Source organism: Tenrec ecaudatus, chromosome 4 (assembly GCF_050624435.1).
Source record: "Tenrec ecaudatus isolate mTenEca1 chromosome 4, mTenEca1.hap1, whole genome shotgun sequence".
Lineage (NCBI taxonomy): Eukaryota > Metazoa > Chordata > Mammalia > Afrosoricida > Tenrecidae > Tenrec > Tenrec ecaudatus.
Genome location: NC_134533.1, coordinates 82,883,206 through 82,905,806, shown reverse-complemented (window position 1 = coordinate 82,905,806; position 22,601 = coordinate 82,883,206). Strand labels below are relative to the sequence as shown.

Sequence of the window (22,601 nt, the reverse complement as noted above, 5' to 3'; positions counted from 1 at the left end):
GGAAAATTTTCTGAGTTTCTATATAGAGAACCAAATGCACAAAGAGTAAAGGCAACTTTAAGGCCTGAAGTTGTAACAGACCAGGCATCATTGTTCACTACTTACTAGCATGGACTCCTAATGGGGTCATGGCTCCCCTAATCCATTCTTTATAAAATAGCTGACAGTTGCGATTAATAATCAGATTATACTATACCAAAAATTCTACTCACTGGTGTTTGTATGTGTCTGAGTATACTGCACATGCAGACGGGTCGCACCTCAAACTTCCAGGCAGCCATAAAACTGCTAGGCATGAAACAGTATACTCACTGGCATGAACCTTCCTATGGCTGTTGCACGCACCTTTGAGTTGGACACAGGAGACACACAGTGTTGGCACAGTGAGAGCCATTATGGAGAGAAGAAAAACATAAGCAATACCAACGGATTCTCAAAAAGGGAAATGAATATCAGATGCTGTGTTCACATCACTGCTGCTACTGTGTACTACCACATTGTCTGGGAGGTCTGCATGACTCCTAAACCTTCTGGTCTGTCAGGGGGCCTTGCTGACCTCTGCTGCCAGTTCCTGCCATGGTACTTGGGCCTGCACAATCAAATCTTACAATTCGTTTAGCTCCATGGGCAAGCATCCTGCCCAGAGGTATTGGCTTGTCCCTGTTGTAAGAAAACCCCTACATAGAACACTCCAGGGCAGCCCTGCACAGGGCACACTCAGCCTGCCTCTGCCCTGCACAGGACACACTCGGCCTCTGCCCTGCACAGGACACGCTTGGCTTCTGCCCTGCACAGGCAGGTACTACAGCCCTTTTAGCTCTGTTGGCAAGCCCCCCGTCCAGAGACAGCCATCTCTACTCTGCTACAGGAAGGCCCTTGCACGGGATCCTTCCAGGCAATTTATACACAGAGGCTACTCAGGCCTCTGCCCTGTAGAGGCCAGTATTACAGCCCTTGTAGCTCCACCTCAAGTCTTCTGCCCAAAGGCGCTCAGTTCTCATTTCATGGGTCAACAAGCCATCGCTGCTGTTAGACCATTTTGCTCTGTCTTCCAAGTTCACTCTTCTGGATCTAAGAGGTTCTCAGCATAGGTCCTTGGTCCAAAAGATTCTCTCTGTTACAGATGCTAGTTCTTGATGGCAATGAGATCTCCTTGAACCTTTGTGGGATTGGCCTTTATATAAGCTATGTATTACACCAAAAATAGTACTCAAACAAGCAGATGACACTACCACCACCACCAAAACTACTGCCCAGTCCTGCACCATTCTCAAAATCGTGTGTGTCAGTCCATCTCAGTTGAGGGCTTCCTCTTTTCCACTGACCCTGTACTTTACTAAGCATCATGCTCCTCTCTAGAGATACATCCATCCCGATAATATGTCCAGTATACACGAGACCAAGTGTCTCCGTGCGTACCACTGTGGAGAATTAGGACTGCACTTCTGAGACAGATTGGTTTGTCCTTCTGTCAGTCCATGGTATTCTTCATCAGCATACTATTCAAGTTAACCTTCTCTTTGTCAGTTTCAAGGCATAGTTCACCCTGAAGGACCACAACTGACCAGTCCCCTCAGTGGATCATAATTCACTCAATTTGCATAGTCCCAGCCAACCATTTTATGAAAAATTTAAGGCCATAGCTAGAAAGGCCATATCAAGGCACGTTTTTACACTGCAAATGGCTTCCCATGAATCTTAAACTAATACTCCAAATCCTTACCCTGGTCTGTAAAACACTTATAATCTGACTGTATTTCTTACTTTTTCAGCTATCTCGAGTCACTTGAATATTTATTTATGCTTATCTAGAAACTTTGTCATCTCAGCTCCTCAACTTTGTTTTTTTTTGGGGGGTCACTTCTTTTTAAAAATCATTTTATTAGGAGCTCATACATCTCCTATCACAATCCATACATACATCAATTTTGTAAAGCACACTCGTATGTTCGTTGATCTCATCATTGCTCTCCACCCAAGCCTCTGGCATCAGGTCCTCATTTTTCCCCTCCCTCCCTTTTCCCCCCTCCCTCATGAACCCTTAATAATTTATAAATTATTATTTTGTCATATCATACCCTGTCCGATGTCTCCCTTCACCCACTTTTCTGTGGTATGTCCCCCAGGGAGGAGGTTACATGTAGATCCTTGAAATTGGTACCCCCTTTCCAACCCATCCTCCCTACGTCCTCCCAGTATCACCACTCTCACCACTGGTCCTGAGGGGATCATCCTCCCTGGCTTCCCTGTGTTTTCAGTTCCCATCTGTACCAATGTACATCCTCTGGTCTAATCAGGCTTGCAAGGTAGGATTCAGATCATGACAGTGGGGGAGTGGGGGCGGGCAGGACGGCGGGAGGAAGCATTTAGGAACTAGAGGACTGTTTCGTCTCCTCCCCAAGACCATTCTGTAAGGGGATCTCCAGTGGCCTACAAATGAGCTTTGGGTCTCCACTCTGCACTGCCCCGCTCATTCACTATGGTAAGATTTTTTGTTCTGATGAGGCCTGATACCTGATCCCTTGACACATTGTGATCGCACAGGCTGGGCTTCTTGATGTGGGCTTTGTTACTTCTGAGCTAGATGGCCGCTTGTTTACCGTCAAGCCTTTAAGACCCCAGACACTATATTTTGATAGCTGGGCACTATCAACTCTTTCACATTTAGTTATTCACCCACTTTGTCTTCAGCAGTTGTGTCGGGAAGGTGAGCATCATAGAATGCCAATTTCATAGAAGAAAGTATTCTTTCATTGAGGGAGTGCTTGGGTGGAGGTCCAATGTCCCTCTGCTACCTTGATAGTAACTCTATAAATATAAGCATATAGATCTATTTCCCCATCCTCATGTATAAGTATATTTGCATATGTACATGTCTTTATCTAGACCTCTATAAGTGCCCTCTGCCTCCTAGCTCTTTCCTCTATTTCCTTTGACTTCCCTCCTGTCCCACTATCATGCTCAGTCCCTACTACAGTTTCAGCAATACCTCTTAGTTACATTACCCTTGATCATGCCCAACTAGGCCTCCCACACCCTCCTCGTCACCTATTTGAATCGCTTGTTGTTCCCTTGTCCCTGGGTTTATTAACACCACTAACTTTCTCCCCACCTCCCCATGTCCCCATGGACCTATCGGTCCCATTGTTTTCTCCTCCTACTGTTCATCCAGCCTATCTTGTTTAGACAGACCTGCGAAGATAATAACATGCACAAAAATAAGACAGAGCACAACCAAGCAACAGTATACAACAAAACCACAACAAATCAATGACATAAACAAAACAAAATACAATAAGAAAGAAAAGCTTGTAGTTAGTTCAAGGATTGTTTGTTGGCCTTTAGGAGTGTTTTCCAGTCCAGTCTGTTGAGGCACCATTCCCTGGCCCCAAAGTACACCTTCAGCATTCCCTGGGGACCTTGCCGCTCCATTCCTTTGCTATTCTGTTGCACCCCCTTAGTGTTTTGCCTCGGTGTGGCGGGATCTGATCGGATGCAATTCCCACACTGTGTCTCCGGTGCTGTCCCCTGCAGGCCTATGGGTCAGTGAGGGATGTCATGTCTCATAGTGGGGCCGGCCATGTGGTCCTCTCTGTCGACTGGCTGCTCTAATTGGGAACATCGACCTCCTGGCCTGGTGGGCCAGGATGTGCTCCACTCTCTCCTCCTCCCCCTTCATCTGCTCCTGTGTGCTGCAATCAGATATGTCCCTCTTCCGGAGCTGTAGATTCAGTGCTGTCCTTTGAAATAAATTCTTCTGAGGAGAGGGGCAGGTGTCCACTTAGTAGTTGGTGTTGGGGCCTGCTGCCCAGACCTCTCCACTGGTTCCCTGCTCCATGCCGGCATGTTGCATTCACCTCTTGGAGCACCTGTTTGAAGTCTGGTCCCTCTTTCCATGTGGAGACACAAACAATACCCTCCCCTTGGGTGGGTCAGTGCCCTGTGCCCCCGCTACCCTTTTCTTTTTTATTATTATTATTTTTTTACTTTCCCCACATCCTTTTTAGTTGTCTACCATGTATATCCCTGTATTTGGGCTGGTCCCTGCCATATTACCTGGTCCTCACCCCAGGAATGTCTGTTGTTCGTCCTCCCGGGGAAAAGTGTGTGTGTGGGGGGAGTGTCTTAAATTCTTAACACGCAATTTGCAGAAGGCAGTGGACGACAGTGGAAGCCCAAAATCCATCTGCAAGGTTCCTATGAGGCATAAAAGAGCTCTGGCGGTGTAGTGGTTACCCGCTGGGTAGCAGTTGAAACCACCAGCCTCTCCTCAGGAGAGAGAGGAGGCTTTCTACAACCCCCCCCACCCCCCTTAAAGAGGTATAGTCGTGGAAACCCACAGGAGCACCTCCTCCTAGTCCCATAGGATTACCATAAGCTAGAATCGATTTAATGGTGGTGAGTTTGGTTTGGGGTTTTTTTGGCACATGGATTAATGGATTAAATTTCTGGGGAATCCCCTTTGACCATAGTCCAGGGATATGAGCACCCTTGATATCAGTCTAAGAGGATTATGAAGTCAAGTCAATTATGGCTGAGGTCGTTAGGTTAAACTGTAACACCTTATCACTTGGTCTCCCTTTTGACCCATTTAAAATTTGCTCCAGTTTTTAATAGTTTGCTTTCATTTTGATACAACCCCTTCCTGTAACGCAGATCTTTACCTGTAATCAGGGGGCTTGCATACCCCCATAGATATAAGCCTTGGTTAGAAATGAATTGCGCTCCCTCCTCCAGCACCTCCACGTGGACCATCAGAGGGGTTGAGGTGAGCACACTGCCATGGAGTGTGTCTGACGCCTTCATGTTATCTTCTCTCAGCTCCCCTGTTCTCTATGGCTTTACTGTACTCTTTATAGAATAGAACTGGACAATGGCACCTACAGACCCGTGATATATTGTTAGGTGCTGGTTACCCTGACAAACTGGGGTCATGATAGTGGGGGGTGGGGTGGGGGAGGAAGCATTAAAGAACTAGAGGAAAGTTGTAGGTTTCATTGGTGCTATACTGCATCCTGACTGGCTCGTCCCCTCCTTGTGACCCTTCTGTAAGGGGATGTCCAATTGTCCACAGATGGGCTTTCTTTCTTTTTTATGTGTAAGGATGGACTTTATTTTTTTTAATTAGAATTTAAAAAGAAAAATAAAACTTTTTGAGGATGACAAATTACAAAGTAAAAGCAATGACTGTGTGGAAACCTAGTGAATATATTTTGCCTGGGCAGGAAAATAGTATCAAAGCCATTCATTTAACAAATTCACCTCATTTACAACGGTGCCAGTTATAATGTTCTTATTACATGTTATTCCTTCAGGATGAACTTTAAGTTCATATGCCATATTCTTGGCTCATAAGAATGGCACCTTAGAATGTGTGATCTCCATTCTCAGCAGGATTTCTTAAAGGCCCTTGGAAAGCACTGTAGTTTTCCAAGTTGGTGTTCTTTAGCTGTAATACAAATTCACCTTAAGTGCAGCAGTACCCCAGAGTCACCTCCACATAACTCCCATGAGACCTTCAAGGGAAACCGTTGAGCACGTAAGAACTCATGCTGCCTTTTGTGCTATGAATAATACCTCTCAATCCATTTGGGCTCATTGTCTCCTTACCAGCTGAATCAATGAAAGTGTGGCAAGTCAACGTACTGCTTCGGACCTGCCTGATTCTGATGTTCTGATTTTCAGGACAGGAAGTAGTCACTAACCAATGTGGCTATCGAGCACTTGTGATGTGCTTGTCTGAAATGAGATGTATTTTAAGTGTTGTAATATATACCAGATTCTGCAGACTTAATATACTTTTCTTGATGTTGATTTCATGTTGAAATGATAATGTCAAATGCAGATAAAATGTTAAAATTCTGTTTAGATTTTTTTTAAGAATTTAAGATTATAACTTTCAAAGCTTAAATTTACATTTAATAGAAAACGATTATGAAGTGAAGGGGCTTCAAACAGATTGTGGCACAATTCCCTTACCTTTTAGTTCCATCTTTCCACAGACTTTTGAAGCCCCATTTTATTATGTAGGTGGCAAAATGGCGACTCATTGGGAAGTTAATTACAAGGTCAGTAGTTCAAAACCACCTGTCACTCCATGGGATAACAACGGGGCTTTCCACTCTTTTCTAACTAAAAAGTTACAGTCTTTGAAACTCACAGAGACAGGTCTGCCCCATCTTATAGTATTGTTATGAGTTAACATTGGCATGATGCTGTGAATTTTGCAAGTTTTTAATTCTGTGGATTTCATTTTATATTTGTTGAACAGTGCTGATTTTGAGAGTACATCTAAACCCAGAGGGTAAGTACCATGCCAAAGAATTCAGTTAAATATGACAGATTTTTAAAAGATAATTTTATTAGGGGCTGTTACAACTCTTATAACAATCCATACATCAGTTGTATCAAGCGTATTTATACGTGTTGCCATTATTATTTTGTAAACATTTACTTTCTATTTGAGCCCTTGATATCTGCTTTTTTTTTCTTTTTCTCCTCTCTCCACCTCGATAAATTATAAATTTTCATGCCTCACAGCAACCACTGTCTCCCTTCCTGTTTCTGTTGTTTATTCTCCTGGGGGGTGGTGTGGTGATGTGTGAATCATTGTAATCAGTTCCCCTTTCTCTCCTTCCCCTACCCCTCTGGTATGGCTATTCCTATTTTTGTGCCTGAGGGGTTTATGTGACCTGGATTCCATGTGTCATGAGCTCTTATATAATTACCTGTGTATATGCTCTGGTCTAGACCACAGTGAAAGGTGGAACTGGGGTCATGATAGTGAGGAAGCCTCAAGGAAACAGGAATATTGTCTGCTTCGTTGGTGCTATGCGGTGCCCTGGTTGACTCATCCCTTCCATGTGACCTTTCTGTGAGGGGATTTCTGAGTATCTGCAGATGGGTTTTGGGTCTCTGCTCTGACACCCCTTGTTCTCAACAATGTTTTGTTATTTGCTTGTTTTAGGTCTTCTGATACCTGTTACCTGATTCTGTTGACACCTCATGATCACAGTCTGGTGTGCTTCTTCCATGTGGGCTTATTGCAGCTCTGCTAGATGGCTGCTTGTTTATCTTCAAGCCGTTAAGACCCCAGATGCGATATCTTTTGATAGCTTGGCACCATCAGCTTTCTTCACCACATTTGCTTGTTCACCCATTTTGTCGTCAACCATCATGCTGGGAGGTATCACAGAAGCCAGGTGGTTAACACAAAGCGTTCTTGCCTTGAGATAGGGCTTGAGCAGAGGTCTAAGGTCTGTTATTCACTACCTCAGTGTATTGCCACATGGATAAATGTACAAACACCAATACCTCTATTTTTATGAATTAATGTATTTACATATGTAAACACCTATGTTTATACCTCTATCCATAGCTCTGCTTCCTAGATCTTTCCTATTTCCTTCCTCCTGATCCACCATCATGCTCGGCCTTCTGCCTCTGTCATTCCTCTCAGCTAAATTGCTGTTGCTCCTGCACCCCCAGGATCTCTAGGCCCTCTTTGTTGATTTTAATTCCCAAGTGACAGAATTTTTTTATCACACCTAAGAAATATTATCATCTCCTTCAAATTTCTAAATAACTGCTTCAGTGTTTATATTGTCTTCCTATCTCATGTGTTTGACCTTTAGGTTCTATAGTATAAGATTCATAATTGCAGTGTCTAACCTTCTACCTGGTGGAATACGAATAGAGCCAAAACATGTGTATCCAATACAGGCCTTACTGGGAAATGAGAACTGCCAAACATCTCCAGAAGGGAAAAAGGAAAAAGCAGAGTGGAGAAAGTTCAGAGAAAAGGAGAGTGAAGGGAGAACGTGAATTCAGGGTGGAAAAACTGAGTAGAGAGAGAATAACAGAGGAGCTGACGAGCCTAGCTAGAGAGGTTTGAAGGGAGAGTGGAGAAGTGGAGTGGAGAGAAACAGAGTAGAACAGCCAAATGCAAGAGCTAGAGAAAGAAGACACGCACTGCATATCCACGCGGCGGTGACTAAAAGTTGGCTTTGGGAGAGCACCGATTCCTCCTGTTTGGGCAGTTTGAGTGAGGCAGGGGTTGATGTACACTCCGACACGCACAGTCTGTGGCCGTGCGGGAAGATGTGCGGGTGGAGAGAACCATGGGAAGAAGATGCTCCCAGTGGTCAGGCGCTGTCCCCCTTGCAGCTGGACCGATCACCACCTCTGTGGTAACCTGAGACTATTTCTACACTCGTAACCATGGGCATAGAAAACTAGCCCTAGTTTGAGGAAGAGCACCATTTTTCCGAGATAGAACTGTTTTCAAATACTCATTCTCTAGGTGGAATAATGTACCCCCACCCCCTAATAAGCCTCCTGAGGAACAGTTGTAAAGGAGCCAACATATAAATCATTTTTGTGTCTGGCTATTCACTATGTCTTGAGGTTATCGGTAGATAAAAGCAATCAGGTTTTATAGCCAACCCACCCAAAATGTAGCAAAAGGGTGCTGGGGGGTGGGCTTTAGCTTAAGAGAGACAACTAGATGACTCACCCCATTGCTGGTTTGTTATGTTACCCACTTATGATATTACCCATTGACTATGTCATATGTTAGTTGTACGACATGCATGCCTTATGAAAGATCTGTAAGCTCCATTATATATGCCCACTGGAAAATACATTCACCCTGTCTTGACGTGGGATGAGTCCCTGTGGCCCACTGCCTTTAATATTTTCCATAATTGCAAAGATGCTCCTAAGGACCTGATTGAGTCTTGGGTCTCCCTCACCCCAGCATACCTCTATAAATTTTATTTTCATGCAGATTTATCTATCTATCTCATAGTGATCCTTTCACACACTTAGTTTCCCATCTCCAGGTTTTTGGCAAACTTCTAAATCATAAAATTCTGCACACTGGCTTGGCCCAGGAATCCAGCTGGGGGCTTCACTATAACTTTCTATATCTTAATTATGTAGGAACTATAAAACCGTAAACTGGCATAGAATGATATAAAGTTGAAAAGGTAAACGGAGTCAATGGAATACCTAAGTACAGAGCAAAGGTTTGCACCCTTTTTATATGCAGGAAGATATTATTTACCGTAGATACACCTGTATAAGCTGGGTTTTCCAGCACATTTTAAATCCAGTTTTCATGATAAAATACGTGCCTCGGCTGATATTTGGGCTGGCTTATTCTTGAATATATAGGGTAAGGGAAATGGAAGTGAAATAAACAAACTGTTAAAATTATTGTGCTAAAGAAAACAAAAAGAAGTGATACCAGAGGCAGAAGTATTGTTTCCATATTTAAAAAATATCAAAGCAAGAAAAACTTGAAAACATTTAAACTGAAATGTATTTTTCAACTCTGAACCTCCCTTCCTTCTGCGTCTTTAAGATCATGGTGTTACCATCTATCTTGAAAGGCCAGAAACCTGAGACTTATATTATGCCCAGTAGGTCTTAAAGGCCTACTGATTTTCTTCTTAAATACTCTTTTAACCAAACATCTCTAGCTAGGCACTGGAGGTTACTAACCAGTCACGATAGCAGCTATGCAAGTTACCATGTCAAGCATTTTTAACTGTCTTTGGGTTGTACAAAGGAGGCAAGGGATTATAGGACACTATGACTTCCTCCCAAATGGACAATAAACAAGACTGCTCTTGAAAAATTACGTACTTATTCATTTCTTTATCAAATAATTGATTGCAGGTGTTTAACTGACTTCTGAGAGCTTGGAGAATCGTGGGACAGACAAGCTTTCTCATTAGAGACAATGAGGCCAAATGATGTTTGTATTAATTTCATAGGGCTGCTGTAACAGATTACTACAAACTGTGGGGATAAACACCACATGTGTTGTCTCAGTTCTGGAGGCTAGAAGTCCAGAGGCAGGTTGTGAGTAGGCCTGTTACTCCCAGCTTCTGGTAGCCCTAAGCATTCTTTAGCTCCTGGCAGCACTAACTTCATTATCTGTCTGTCTTCATGTGGTTGTCTTCTGGCTCTACCTTTTTCCCTTTTTATAATGATACGACTTGTGTTAATTTAGGACCTAAGATTTATGTGCTACAGAGACAATAACGTAAAAGAGGAGATTAGATGTCTCCTAATAAAAAAATTCAACATCTTAAAACTTCAGTGTGACTTCATACTAATTGCATCTGCAATAGAAAATTGAGAAAATGGAGAATTTGTATTTGTTAATAATGAAATCTAGAAAAATAAATTCTCAAAGTTAATTTGCCTACTGCCCCCTTTTCAGAAAGAAATAAAATTACTTAGAGGCCATCCCACACCCAGCCACAGACAATTAAAAACTTTTGTACTATAGACCATAATCCAGGATAAAGTGTAGGTGATGTGCTTTGCAGTCTTGTTTGATTGTTCTGACACCCACCAGGGGTGCTATCACCCATGTTAGGAAATACTGGAGTGCAAAATGGCCCGAGAAATATAATTTGAGGTGCATATATAATCTTGTTTCCAACTAGTCATTTTTTAAAAAGAATGTTTTTCATTTAAACATGTTTTCTTTACCTTCACAATTCCCAAATACTAACATTTCAACATGTAGTAAAAAAAGTTGATTATTGCGATAGTCTGCATTTTTTAACAAGGTAAACCTTCAAAACCTGCTATATATTTTATACCTGCAGCACATCTCATTGCAGACTGGCTCACTAGCCATGTAGCTAGCGGATATTATAGTGGACAGCTCAGTTCTAGAAAATGACCATGGAAGTAGTTGGCTGAGTAGGAGAGTCCAGGTAATTGGAAGGATCACTTATGGAAACAGAATCCCCAAGAATTTATGCAATCACCACAAAGAATGTGGTAGACCTGTATGTCATGATTTGAAAGATTTCTAAGACATGAGTGAAAGTAAATTACCAATATATGTATAAATAATCCTAATATTTGTAGAAACAAGTATATATTTATCAGTACATATATTCATGGAAAGAATACATCAGAACATGTTTCCTGTGACATTTCCTTCTAATACGGATGTTTCCTCAATGCCCTGGAGAACTAACCCTAGGGTTCCCTGTGTTCTAGTGTCTACCAGTCATTCTGTTATCATACACTATTCCGTCTGCCTGGAGCTTTGCAATATTTAATCTCCAATAAAGAATCTGCCTATTAAAGGAAACAATACTATAAATGAGGCTTGTTAACTTGATGGTGGTTACCTCTGGTGAATGGCATAGAAAGAAAATGTGGTAAGAGTGAAAGCAAACATTCAAGTCTTGTAGGGACTTCTGGAGCACTTGAGTGTCTCTCAGGGAGAAGGTATACATGCACACAGTGAATACTTTTGAAAGGAGTTAGTATGAAAACCAGTCTAGTTAATTTATTTGACTTAGTTCCCACCATCACTTGTCCTTTCCTCAAAAGGTTTCAAGTGTACTCAATTATCCTGAGAACATAGAGCTGGACTAGCCAGTTCTGATGAGCAAGTGTACCAGCATTTTAGCTCATTATTTGTGATGCCATAATGTACTTTGTTAAGACTTCCACCTCTGCTTTGGTCTATTTGAGGCCTTCTATGAGTCTTTAATTACAAAGTGAGTATGGTTAAATCAGGGGGAAGGGGCCCTTGTGTATTTCTCTCAAGTCCTGTCATACTGTCCTTCTGCTTTCTCTTCTAGATGAGATGCTTCTGGATATGGACCATTTCTTATTACAGGTAACAAAGTATTTGAGGATAACAGGTGTCCAACAAAGGTTTGATGAATGGATATATAAATTATATATATATATCAGACCTTGAGACCCAAAAGCTATTTTTATAGACAAGCAAAGAAAGATGAACATTTTATTAAATATTTTACTAAGTTCAAATTTTATTAAATTAATGAATCTTTATTGAGTACCTGCTATATACAACAGGCAGAAGGAACAGAAACAAGTTGCCTGTCTAGAGTTACTTTAACTCTTCAGCAATGCCTAAGTCTTCATCATAAAAAAAATCCATTCCAAGTTTAGCAGTCATTGGTTTGTTAATCTTCATGTACAGTCTCTTCCCTACTCCTAATACTTTCAAATGCTTCATAATGCTGCAGACCATTCATTATTCCAAAGAGCATTTGCAGGGTCAGAGGAATTGCCATTGCTTTCACCTCCCTTTGATACAGCAGAAACCAGTGCAGTAAAACCCTTCCTTTTGGTGGCAATGGGACCGTATGATACCTAAAAAGAAAATGAATTTATCACTTTCCCTGGACATATATTCTAGAAAAAGTGCCTAAACTGGTAATTAATTTCCATCCTAGGTGTTATTATGTAAGTAGCAATACCATTTTAAAAATATCAAATGATAATTTTTTAGCGTAAAATGTCATAGATAACTAAAGAGTAACCTAAAAAAATGATAAAAGAGAGAAGAAAGAAGGTAGGTAAGGCAATAAAAGGGATACGAGATGGGAAGTGAAAGAGGCAGAAAGGTAAGGGGAGAGGAAAGCACAGGAATGGACAGACGTACTTGACTGCCAGGCGTCCATTTTTAGAAAAAGCCAAAGCACTGGGATATACAACACCGCACAATAAGCCAACCAGTGAACTTCTCACAACACAATTCTCCTGGCTGATATTACCTGAAAAACAAAAGTAATTACGATCTTTTACAAATCAGGCTGAGAATTAAAATGAGTCTTATGCCAAACAAAGAGCAGCTTATCCCCTATGAAATAGCAAAAAATTCCTGGAAGTAAAAAGTCTGTGGCACTTAATAGGCTAAATACATCAGGTTTTTAACATTCTTTGATTAGATTCTATCCGGAGGAGGTTTAACTCTTACATATTTGGTTGTAAGTGGTACACCTGGTACCCAAATTGTAGGTTAACACATTTCATTGTGTATTACATGCCAAGCATGTGCTAGGTGATAGTTGTACAAAGACCTTCAGGGAAGTCTATAAGGGAAGACCTTAAACAGATATTTAAGTAAGTACCGTATATACGCCGGCCCGAGTATAAGCCGAGGTACCTAATTATTACCTGGGAAACCAGAAAAACTGATCGACTCGAGTATAAGCCTAGGGTGGAAAATGCAGAAGCTATTGGTGAGGTTTTTTTTTTATGTGTGTGAGTTTTAATAATCAAAACAAATGAAAATAAAATTACTAAAAATTGAGACATCAGTGGGGGAATGTATTTAAATATTTATACATAAAAGGACAAGTCACTTAACATTAGTAAACCAGCACAGTAAGTGGAAAATAGGTTCAACAAAAACATTAAGGTGTCAACAATGATAACTTAAGAGTACTATTCCCTGAGCTCAATCAGCAACCAAGCTAAAATGTAGTTAAAATCCTTCAAAACCGGATTCCTCATCATCATCCGTATCCCAATGCAGAGCTTCAGCTGGTGTGAGTTAATCATAAACGTTGTCCTCACTGAGATCGCCGTCATCACCATCACTGCTGTCATTTTCATACAAAGCACAGTCTTCACTGCCATCCATAGCATTACTACTATTACATTTCTGGAAGGCACGTCGCACCATGTCTTCTGAAATGTCTTCCCATGCATCTCGAACCCACTTTGCTATTAACTCTATGTCAGGCTTCATGAGGGCTTGGCCAGATGACATCCATTCATGCCACATCCTTCGCACATGGTCTTTTAAAGGGTTATTCAAAGATACAGGTCATAGGACAGCTCTGATTGGTTAGATGTGAGTAAACAAACATTCAAAGCCCTGCAGTGTCAGCAGGGCTTTGAATGAACAGGGGAGAAATGGCAATCATCTGCGCTCATCCCGTTATCTTGGGGGGCCCCAGTGAGATGTTACACCTCAGTAGGGTACCACTGACCCGTGTATAAGCCGAACCCCAGTTTTTCAGCACATTTTTTTGTGATGAAAAACTCAGCTTATACACGAGTATTTACGGTAGTTATATATGTGCACAGTAAAGTGTAGCAAGACATATCTGGCAACCTCACCTGTTCTGAAGGAATGTGAAGCTCCCCCATACAGAGATAATGAGGGGCCTGAAGAATGAACAAGGGTCAAACTTTCCAACAATTACTAGTTGTGAATTTCAAGAACAAGTGAGACCAAACCAAAAGCCAAAGTCACCGCCACCGATAGTCAATTCCAACTGACAGCGTCATACAGAACAGAGTAGAAATGTACCTTAGCATTTCTAAGACTATCAATTGTTCAGGAGCAGACTACCACATTTTACTTTCAAAAAGCAGCAGAAGGGTTTGAAGCACTAACCCTGCTGTTAGCTGCCCAATGCTTACTAACTCACAGCACTACCAGGAATCTCAAGTAAGAAGAGGTAGCTAATAACAACATTAGATGCCCATGATATGCCAGCTGGTAGACATTTAGTGTACAATCTCTCTTAAATCTCAAATACTATAAATTAGTACTATTAATTTTAACTCATAGATAAAACAAGGCTCAGAGAATAAAAGACTTGGTTAATGTCACAAAACTTGTGGTGAAAAGTAGGATCTGAAGCCATGTGGTGATCCGAGCCTGCTACTTTCCTAGGACACAAGGGTATATCAAGAAAGTATTGCTACTAGTGTTCTCGTTCATACATGCATAGATTGAGTATTTTAAAAAATGTTTACACATCTCTGATCAGTAGACAGCTGCAGACATGTTTTATCCGTCATACGCTTGTCTTCATCTCCTGTTAGGGTGTCATTAATAAACAAGATCCCATTAAAGCAGTGGCTTCTGAGGGGATTTGCTGGGCCAGTTAAATTCTAAGCAGAGGGGTTAACTCAAAGTTATGGCAATTGTTTTGTGTGACTTCCAAAGGGATAATCTTGACAGATTTTCTTGAAGGACATAGGATTATGGAGAGTTTGAGAGAAAACTGAGTAACATTGTTATGTGACAGTAAAGTTGCACTGAGGAATACCCCACCCCTGCTTCTTCTCTGCCCCCATTATGACACTGCAGTAGCTGCTCATTTGTCAGTGGCTGTCCTTTTTGAGAATCTCACTGGAAAAATCTTATCCCATCAACTCTGAAGCCATGATCTTGCCCCTTCAGACTTCTTTTTTTTTTTTTCGACTTATTTTTTTCCACACAAACTCAAAGAACACAATGCCAAGAAAAATTATTTTGGTTCCTTGAGGGTGCCCAAACTTCTGTTTTGATGCCTTGTAAATCTAAGAGTGCCAAATTGCTCAGGGAATGGTTCGAGAGAAGGAAGCACCACCATTGAAGTGTACAGCCCTAGATGGAGACTATGTTGAGAAACGATACCTTCACATTTTGATATTTTTAAGTGTTTAGGACTTTGGAGCATATCTTTTTGACTCACCCTTAAGTTTTATGCTATTGCTTATTGTATTGGAACATGTTTGATTATTAAAAACAAAACTATAAAACATGAACAGCTGTACTTATCTAATCTGGAAGATTATTGTGAGGATCAGAACGGATAATATATGTGAAGACATTTTGTAAGCAGGAAAGCAATATGAAAATGTAAAGCACTATTACCAACATTAAGAACAGTGTGAATAAAACCTGCAAAAGGCAGAAACCTTTCAGACAGGGAAAACTCAAATATTTTTCACTAATAGGATAGAAAAGTATAAGACTACCCATCAAAGGCAGAAAACCTGCGAGACCAAGAAACACAATGTCGTCCCATGGAGTTCTGTCTCTCACAGGCTTTACGCTATTAATGAGTAACTTTATTTAGATATAACCACATCAAGCATTAGTGACTTTAAATTTACCTGAATATAAAGCGTCAGTTACAAAGAGTTTGTAAGTAACTACAGTAGATAAAAACGGAAGAGTGGCCAATGATGAATATGTCTTCAAAGCATCATGTTGGACCTTGAAGCAGTACCTGAAAATAAAGTTTGCCAGTATTCCGGAGCAACCAGCTGTTGTTCCCAAGAAAACAGATCCATATATATTTAATGTTCTACTAGGAAAAAAAACAGAGAAAAATTAAACCAATCAAAATATTGTCCTAATGGATGCATATTTTCTCTGGTCATTTGTAATTACTTATTTACTCAATACCAAATGTCTCGTGAGCACTTACTATGTGACTGGTATTTTCTAAGTACTGAGGCTGGCTAGGGCAGTGAACAACAAAAACCCTGCCAGCATGGAATTTTCATTCTAATGAGAGTACATGATGGAGATTGTTGCTTCAGTTGATTCTGAAAAGAAGCTTTTATAAAAGAGGATACATTTTGGCCAGCATATTGGTGGCTCAGTGGTAAATTTCTCATTGTATGTGCAGAGATCTGGGTTCGATTTGCAGCCAATGCACTTCCTGTGCACCCACCAGCTAGCTGTCAGTAGATACTTGTGTGCTGCTATGATCTTGAATGTCTATTTTATCAGATCTTCCAGACTAAAATGGATAGGAAGAAAGGGCTGGTGATTTACTTCTTAGAATCAGCCAATGAAAACCCTATGGAACCCAATAATCTATCTGATCTGCAACCAATCATAGGGCTGGGGCAGAAACAGACTGCATTTCATTCTGTTTTGCACGGAGTCACCAGGAGCCAGGGGCTGACTTCACAGCGGTGAACAGTAAATTTAAACGAGTTATGGCACTATTGTTACTTACTGTCAAGTTGGTTCTCACTCATGGTGGTCCTATGTGTTATGAGCAGGACTTCTGTCCATATGGTATTTTTGGCTATCATCTTTAGGGAAGCAATCACCAGATCTTTCTTCCATGGTGCTGCTGGATGGGTTTGCACCAACCGTAAGGTTAGTAGTCAAGAGCAAACCAGTTGTTACGTCCCAGGGACCTAAATAAATTTTAATGTATCCAACCTTTATAAGATGCCTAAATTTAAGAATACTGTTCCTGCTACCAATATAATTGATTAGTATCATCTGGAAAAAGTTATTTACATTGGTTAGGCAAAAAATAATTTGCCTGATATTTCTAAAACCTCATCCGTTGAGATCTGATAGATCTAGTTTCACTAACTGTGATCATATTTAAATGCAAAAACTTCTAAGGTTTAAGATCAACTGTCATTTGGTTTTTAATCTTTGAGCTTTATTAATGTAAAAGTAGAAATGGCACATGAGACTGTATATTCATTATGTTATAATCAATCTTGAGAGGATTCTAATAAATTATAACTAACCAGCAATTAAATACAAATACCTTCAAATAGTTTTCTCATAGATATTTTTAATTATAAATATTAATTGCGCAAATAATGTTTCATCAATTTTGGGAGGAATTTTTAGAGAAATAAATGAAATTATACACAATTCCAAAAATTTCAACAAGCTACTATTTTCACTTGCCCAGAATTTCCTCCAGTTCTTTAAAAAAAAACAAAACAAACTTTCTTCAGTCAATTCAATAAAGGTAAATAAGATCTTGGCTACTCCTCAAAGTAGGTTATGGATGCAATACTGATGATCTGTAATGAGTTATTGATCTTCAAGGTATGTTTCTTACTTTTCTTTTCTAAGATATTCAATTTTTTTTTCTATAATTTCCATCACCATTGGTCTTCTGAATTTTGCATCTTCTGGAGAACTGGGCTGACCATGAGTATATGTTGCCAACTTGATGTCCTGGAAAACACAAAATTTTAGAAACAGAGCCAATGGTATTAGTGCAAACCTTATATATTTTACAGATTCAGATGACAAAACATTGAGTTTATTAAGGTGACTGGTAAGGTGGCATATACTTTCACATACCTGTGCTACTGATTCAGTCAACATTTATTGAGCTTTTAGTTTCTGCTAGATAATGGTTTTATTCACATAATAACCTCAAGAAATTAGTAGCATAATGACACTCTACTTTTACAGGTCACAAAACCGAGGTTTGGAAAGGTTGACTTGCATTAGATGACTTAGTGTAGAAAGATAATTTACCGAGATATTGGTCTCTTTACAGTTTTCCCCTCTTTCTAGTCCACGAAGGTAGCCAGGCTCTTTGTAGTCCTCCTAGCTCCAGCGTTTCAGGTAGGGGACAATGAGGTGGAAATCAGTAGCAGCTTTCTGACATCTGTCTATATTCTGACTCTCATGAGAGTTTGAGATTTTGTTTTGGAGATTATGTCAAGTTTCCAGGAGAGGTAAGAGAGAGCAGGGATTGTCTTGGAGAGTACAGAGACGAGATCAGTAATGAAACTGCACCACCATTGGAAGGGGCAGTGGATCATCCAGCCACCTGGGGAAAAAACAGGTGTTCCTTTGTAAGGAACAGCTATATGGCAGAGCAGAGATGACCCATGACACTGGAATCCAGGGTTGGAAAGTTCCTGTGTCCAAGAGTGATTTTTAAGCAGTTGCTAACTTCAAGAGACCACTATGCTTTTTCTTCTCCATATTATCCTCTAGATTAGCCAATAAATGGCCCTTCAAATGTACACCAATCTCCATTTTACCTTATAGTCAAAGGCTTAACCTCAAATTTCAGGAGTTCTGAGCAGGATAGAGTGGATTACACACAAATGCTTAAGCTGCCTGAGAGGTTGGTGGTTCAAACTCTCCAAGAGACTGCAGGAGTCAGGCCTGGCGATCTGCTTCTGAAAGGTCACAACCTTTCAGGGACCTAAGGAACAACGTCCTATGCACATGTGGGGTCACCATAATTCAGAATCAACTTGATGGCAATTAATAATAAGCACAGTAAAGAATCCTGAGTGGCGCAAAAACGGCGAAGGTGCTTGGCTGCTAACTACAAGAAGGGAGACTCAAGTCCACCCAAAGGGAGTACCAAGGTCAACTTGCACAGCACAGTCCATAAAGACCATGTTCTACACATCCTGCTTTGATAAGTAGTGACTTCAAGGGTCTTAAATATTTGTAAGTGGTTATCTGAGGTGCAACTATTGGTCTTTCCCCTTCTGGATGAAAGAAAAGTGAAGAAAATAAAAGATGCAAAGACACAATTAGTCCAGAGGACTACAGGGTCACATGACCACAGTCTCCACAACCCTGAGACCAGAAGAACTAGGGGGGTGTCCGACTACCACTGCCAACTGCTCTGAGAGAAATCAAAATAAGAGGTCCCTGATAAGAGTGGGAGAGAAATGTGGAACAACACTAAAAATGACATAGAAGACCAAGTTTACTGGCCAGGTTGCATGTGATGGAACCCTGAGACAATAGCCCTTACATACTCTTCAGGCCTGGAACTGAACTCACCGGTATGGCTCAATTTTCAGCCACATGAGGCTGATTAGGTAAACCCATGTTTCCCAAAGTGGGTGACACTGCCCCCCATGGGCAGTGCTAGAATGATCCAAACAAGCAATCCATTTCACTGTCTTAGAGCCATTCCTGACACAGGGTGTCCTGTAGGACAGAGTAGTGAGTTTCTGAGGCTGTAAATCTCCACAGGAGCAGAAAGCCGTATCTTTCTTTCTCAGAGCTCCTGGTGCTTTGAACTGTGGACCTTGCAGCTAGCAGTGCAACACTAACACACTACAGCACCAGGCATCCTTGGAATGATTCAGGAGGGGGACTGCCTACACCTACATTTATCTTAGATTATAGAGTACAGTAATAAAGTTATTCATTCCCAGGGGATACTGAGTAATTTTTTTTTATTCTGAAAAGGGGTCAGTAAGCCAAATAAATTTGGGAACCTACAGTAACACCAGAGTGACACCCATTACTTACCTGGGCTAGATGCACAATGAGCACTCAAACCAAACCTAATCCAACCCAACCTCCTACCATTGAGTTGATTCAGTAGGAATGGGTTAAGGCCTAGAAGTCTGTATTTCAGTAGCACGTCAAGTGCTTTTGATGCATGGTCAATGAACACACTTACTGAAGGAATTGTCTGTTCTAATCTTAACCCTTGCTCCTGAAGGGTCATGTAAAGCACAAATATTCTGAAGGTATAGCGTCCTTCGAATATTCTTATGGCTTTGTACAGTGAGTAATAGATGCATATTTATCAGCATCCTTGGAGAACTGTACTAAAAATATTTCTATTTATTTCTTTAGCACATCTGGGGAAGATAGAATAAAATATTTTTTACCAATTATAATTACTCAGAGACTAGAGTTCAGATTTTTCCTGTCCCTGATACCACATTGAAAATGGAAAGTAAAAGATACTAATAACTAAAGGTGTGTTTATACTTAACCTGTTTGATATACTAGAAAGCAAAGGTAATTTGTGCGATTTTCCAGAAATCTGGGATGTACTTTTGTTTTACTGTTATTCACTTCATTGAAATTCTCTATACTTTACAGCCCCCCCAATTTCAAGCAAATGTACATTCAATAACTTAGAACAATAAATATTGAAACAGGAGAGTGCATATTTATTGAGTGCTTAGTGCTTTGCTAATGAGCCCTAGTGGTGTAGCAGGCTTCTCATTGGGCTGCTAACCAGAAGGCCAGCAGTTCAAAATCACCAGGTGTTGCGAAGAGAAACTACTCTTGGAAAGATTTAGTCTCGAAAACCCACAGGGGCAGGTCTACCCTGTGCCTATAGGGTGACTACGAGTCAGAATTCACATGATGGAAGTGAGTTTTAGGAGTTCTTTGCTATACACTGTCAATATAAAGAGTTGGTTTCCTTACGATCCACTTAGTAAAGCAGAGAAATAGTCTGGTAATTTTCACATTTATAAGTTAGTATAATTAACTCACAGCCACTGGAATAGTCTGCGATGATGCTTCTAAAGGTTTTTGTAAGGTTATGTATTACTTCACCTGACTTATGGGATTTTATTTAACACCTTGTTTTATTTAGCACTTCGTTTATGACACGCATCTTGGTAATCAATAAATGGTGTTCTTAGGTGTCCCCAGTCTATCCTTAGAGGGAGGTCAACCTACCTCCAGCCTCCTCCTCCCCCAACCTCCCTCCCTCCCAAACCAAACAAACAAACAAAAAAAACCCCCTAGGTAATTAAAACAGAATGAGGCTGTCATTAAAAACAAAAAAGCAAATAGTATAATTAGCCAACTCAGTGGACATACCCACAGGGGCATTTCCATCCTGTCCTATAGCATCATCGTACATCATAATCGACTTGATGGCAGTGAGTTGTGTGGACCTAGGTAAAGGAAACGACATTAAGCCAGGATGGAAGAAATGGGTGGGGTAGGTGGGTTGGGAGAGAAAAGTTGGGGGGCGGGGCCCGGGAGAAAAGAGGCAGAGGCAGATTCCAAAAGGAAGCGAAGAATTGAGCAAAGGACCAGAGGCAAAGGAAGCGTGCAGCAGGCGAGCAGGGCCAGGGGCCCGGGGACCCGGGGTGTAATGGATTCGTGTTGGGCTGCGAAGCTAGCTGCAGGAATGGAACGTCAAACCCACCAGATGCTCAGTGGAAGCCCAGGCTGCCCTGCCCTATAGGCTTCTTATGAATTGTAATGTTCTAGATGACAATGGATTTTTTTTTCCCCAAGGTCCCTGAATGGTGAAAACAAAAGGTTGGAAGTTCTAGAGTTTTCGGGAGAAAGGTTTGAGATCTACTTCTAAAAAAACAGCCATTGAAAATCCTGTGGAACACAGGTCTACTCTGACATACATGCAATGCCACATGTAGGAACTGATTCTATGAGCAAGTTCTTAGAGGTATTCTCCCGACTCCCTGCAATAGGGCTCGGGGCATGGACTGCACCCGGCAGGAACTTGGAGTTCTTCTCACTTTTTAAACCCAGGTACGAGCATCATCTCAGTAGAGTCCCCACAATCACGTCCATTACCACTCCGGACTTCCGTCTACCTCAGGCGCTTCCCCTGCCCCCAGCGGCATCACACTTACATCGCCCAGCTCAGGTCCAGCTCCACGACCGAGCGCCGCCATGTTGGCGGGTCACGTGACCGACGGGTGGCAGGAAGCCCAGAAAGCCTGGCGGAAAGCGGCGTTGGCTCTGGCCTCCTCGCGTTCAGACGGGTCCGCCCCCACGCAGTCAAACGCCGCGCCCTCCTCCCTGTCTTTGATTGGCTGTAGTGTCTCCTAATCTCGCACAGTCATTGGCTGCGAAAGGGAGCCTACATTAGTGGGCCCGCCCCTCTGCCCGCCCCGCATTCCATCTCCGGGCCATTTGTCAGCCTGGCGCTTGCTCCGCTCCCCTTCTCTCCTGAGGGGAAAACGGGCGTTCGGAACTCTCTCCTGAGGAGAAAATGGGGCGTTCGGAACCCGTGCGTGTTGCCGTGCGCCATCCTCACCTCAGGACAACTTCGTTAGTTGGGGTTGAGCTCCTCGGCCCTAACACTGTTTAAAAGGGGAATTCGCCCCCACTGGCTTGGCCCGGGTGCTGTGGCGCCGACGCTCCGGCCTCGTCCCTTCCGAATCCCTGCCGTCCACCCGGGGCCGCCCGAGGACCCCGACTAGCCTCCTCCCCTCGCAGCTGTCGGAGTCCTCGCCCCGTTCGTTAGTGCCCACACGTCCAGTCCGTCCGCTCGTCCCGCGAAGGGACCGGGGAGAAATTCGCCTCCCCCCGCCCCCCACACCCCCAGCACCACAGAAACCCCCTTTCCAGCCCGCGTCTCGGGGCGAGGGGCGCGGAGAGGAGGCCTGGCAATGTCTCCCAGAGCAGCACCCCCCGACCCTCCCGACTCCATGTCTTACAAAAGCCAAATTCGAGTTATATAATTTCGAGTGCAGCCGCTTCTCCTGGCTGAGGAAACACTTCATCGCTTGGAGGGTGCAGGACATTTCTG

The 22,601-nt window shown here is 42.0% G+C and overlaps 1 protein-coding gene across 3 annotated transcripts; it reads right to left on the bottom strand.

Moving 5' to 3' along the window:
• Positions 1 to 11,819: 11,819 nt before the first annotated feature.
• TMEM126B (transmembrane protein 126B) lies at positions 11,820 to 21,856 on the bottom strand. Of its 3 annotated transcripts, none has more exons than XM_075546391.1 (5): positions 21,700 to 21,856; positions 17,412 to 17,530; positions 15,697 to 15,890; positions 12,458 to 12,569; positions 11,820 to 12,165 (listed from the first exon to the last, which is right to left on the bottom strand). In XM_075546391.1, exons 1-5 carry the CDS (start codon positions 21,739 to 21,741, stop codon positions 11,976 to 11,978), a joined length of 657 nt encoding a protein of 218 aa, XP_075402506.1. In that variant the 5' UTR covers positions 21,742 to 21,856; the 3' UTR covers positions 11,820 to 11,975. The 3 variants fall into 3 exon arrangements, with proteins under 3 accessions (XP_075402506.1, XP_075402507.1, XP_075402505.1); XM_075546392.1 differs by lacking the exon at positions 21,700 to 21,856 and adding an exon at positions 20,915 to 20,947 and having other exon boundaries at positions 15,697 to 15,893; XM_075546390.1 differs by having other exon boundaries at positions 11,821 to 12,165; positions 15,697 to 15,893.
• Between the last annotated feature and the right edge of the window lie 745 nt (positions 21,857 to 22,601).

What these genes read in the sequence shown, in the direction of transcription:
- TMEM126B (XM_075546390.1), bottom strand. Translation starts at nt 21,741, where the DNA reads ATGGCGGCGCTCGGTCGTGGAGCTGGACCTGAGCTGGGCGAT. An exon ending in GAATATCTTAGAAAAGAAAA is followed by an intron (nt 15,894 to 17,411) that starts GTAAGAAACATA and finishes TTTTTTTCCTAG; the next exon opens with TAGAACATTAAATATATATG. An exon ending in AATGGACGCCTGGCAGTCAA is followed by an intron (nt 12,166 to 12,457) that starts GTACGTCTGTCC and finishes TTTTCTTTTTAG; the next exon opens with GTATCATACGGTCCCATTGC.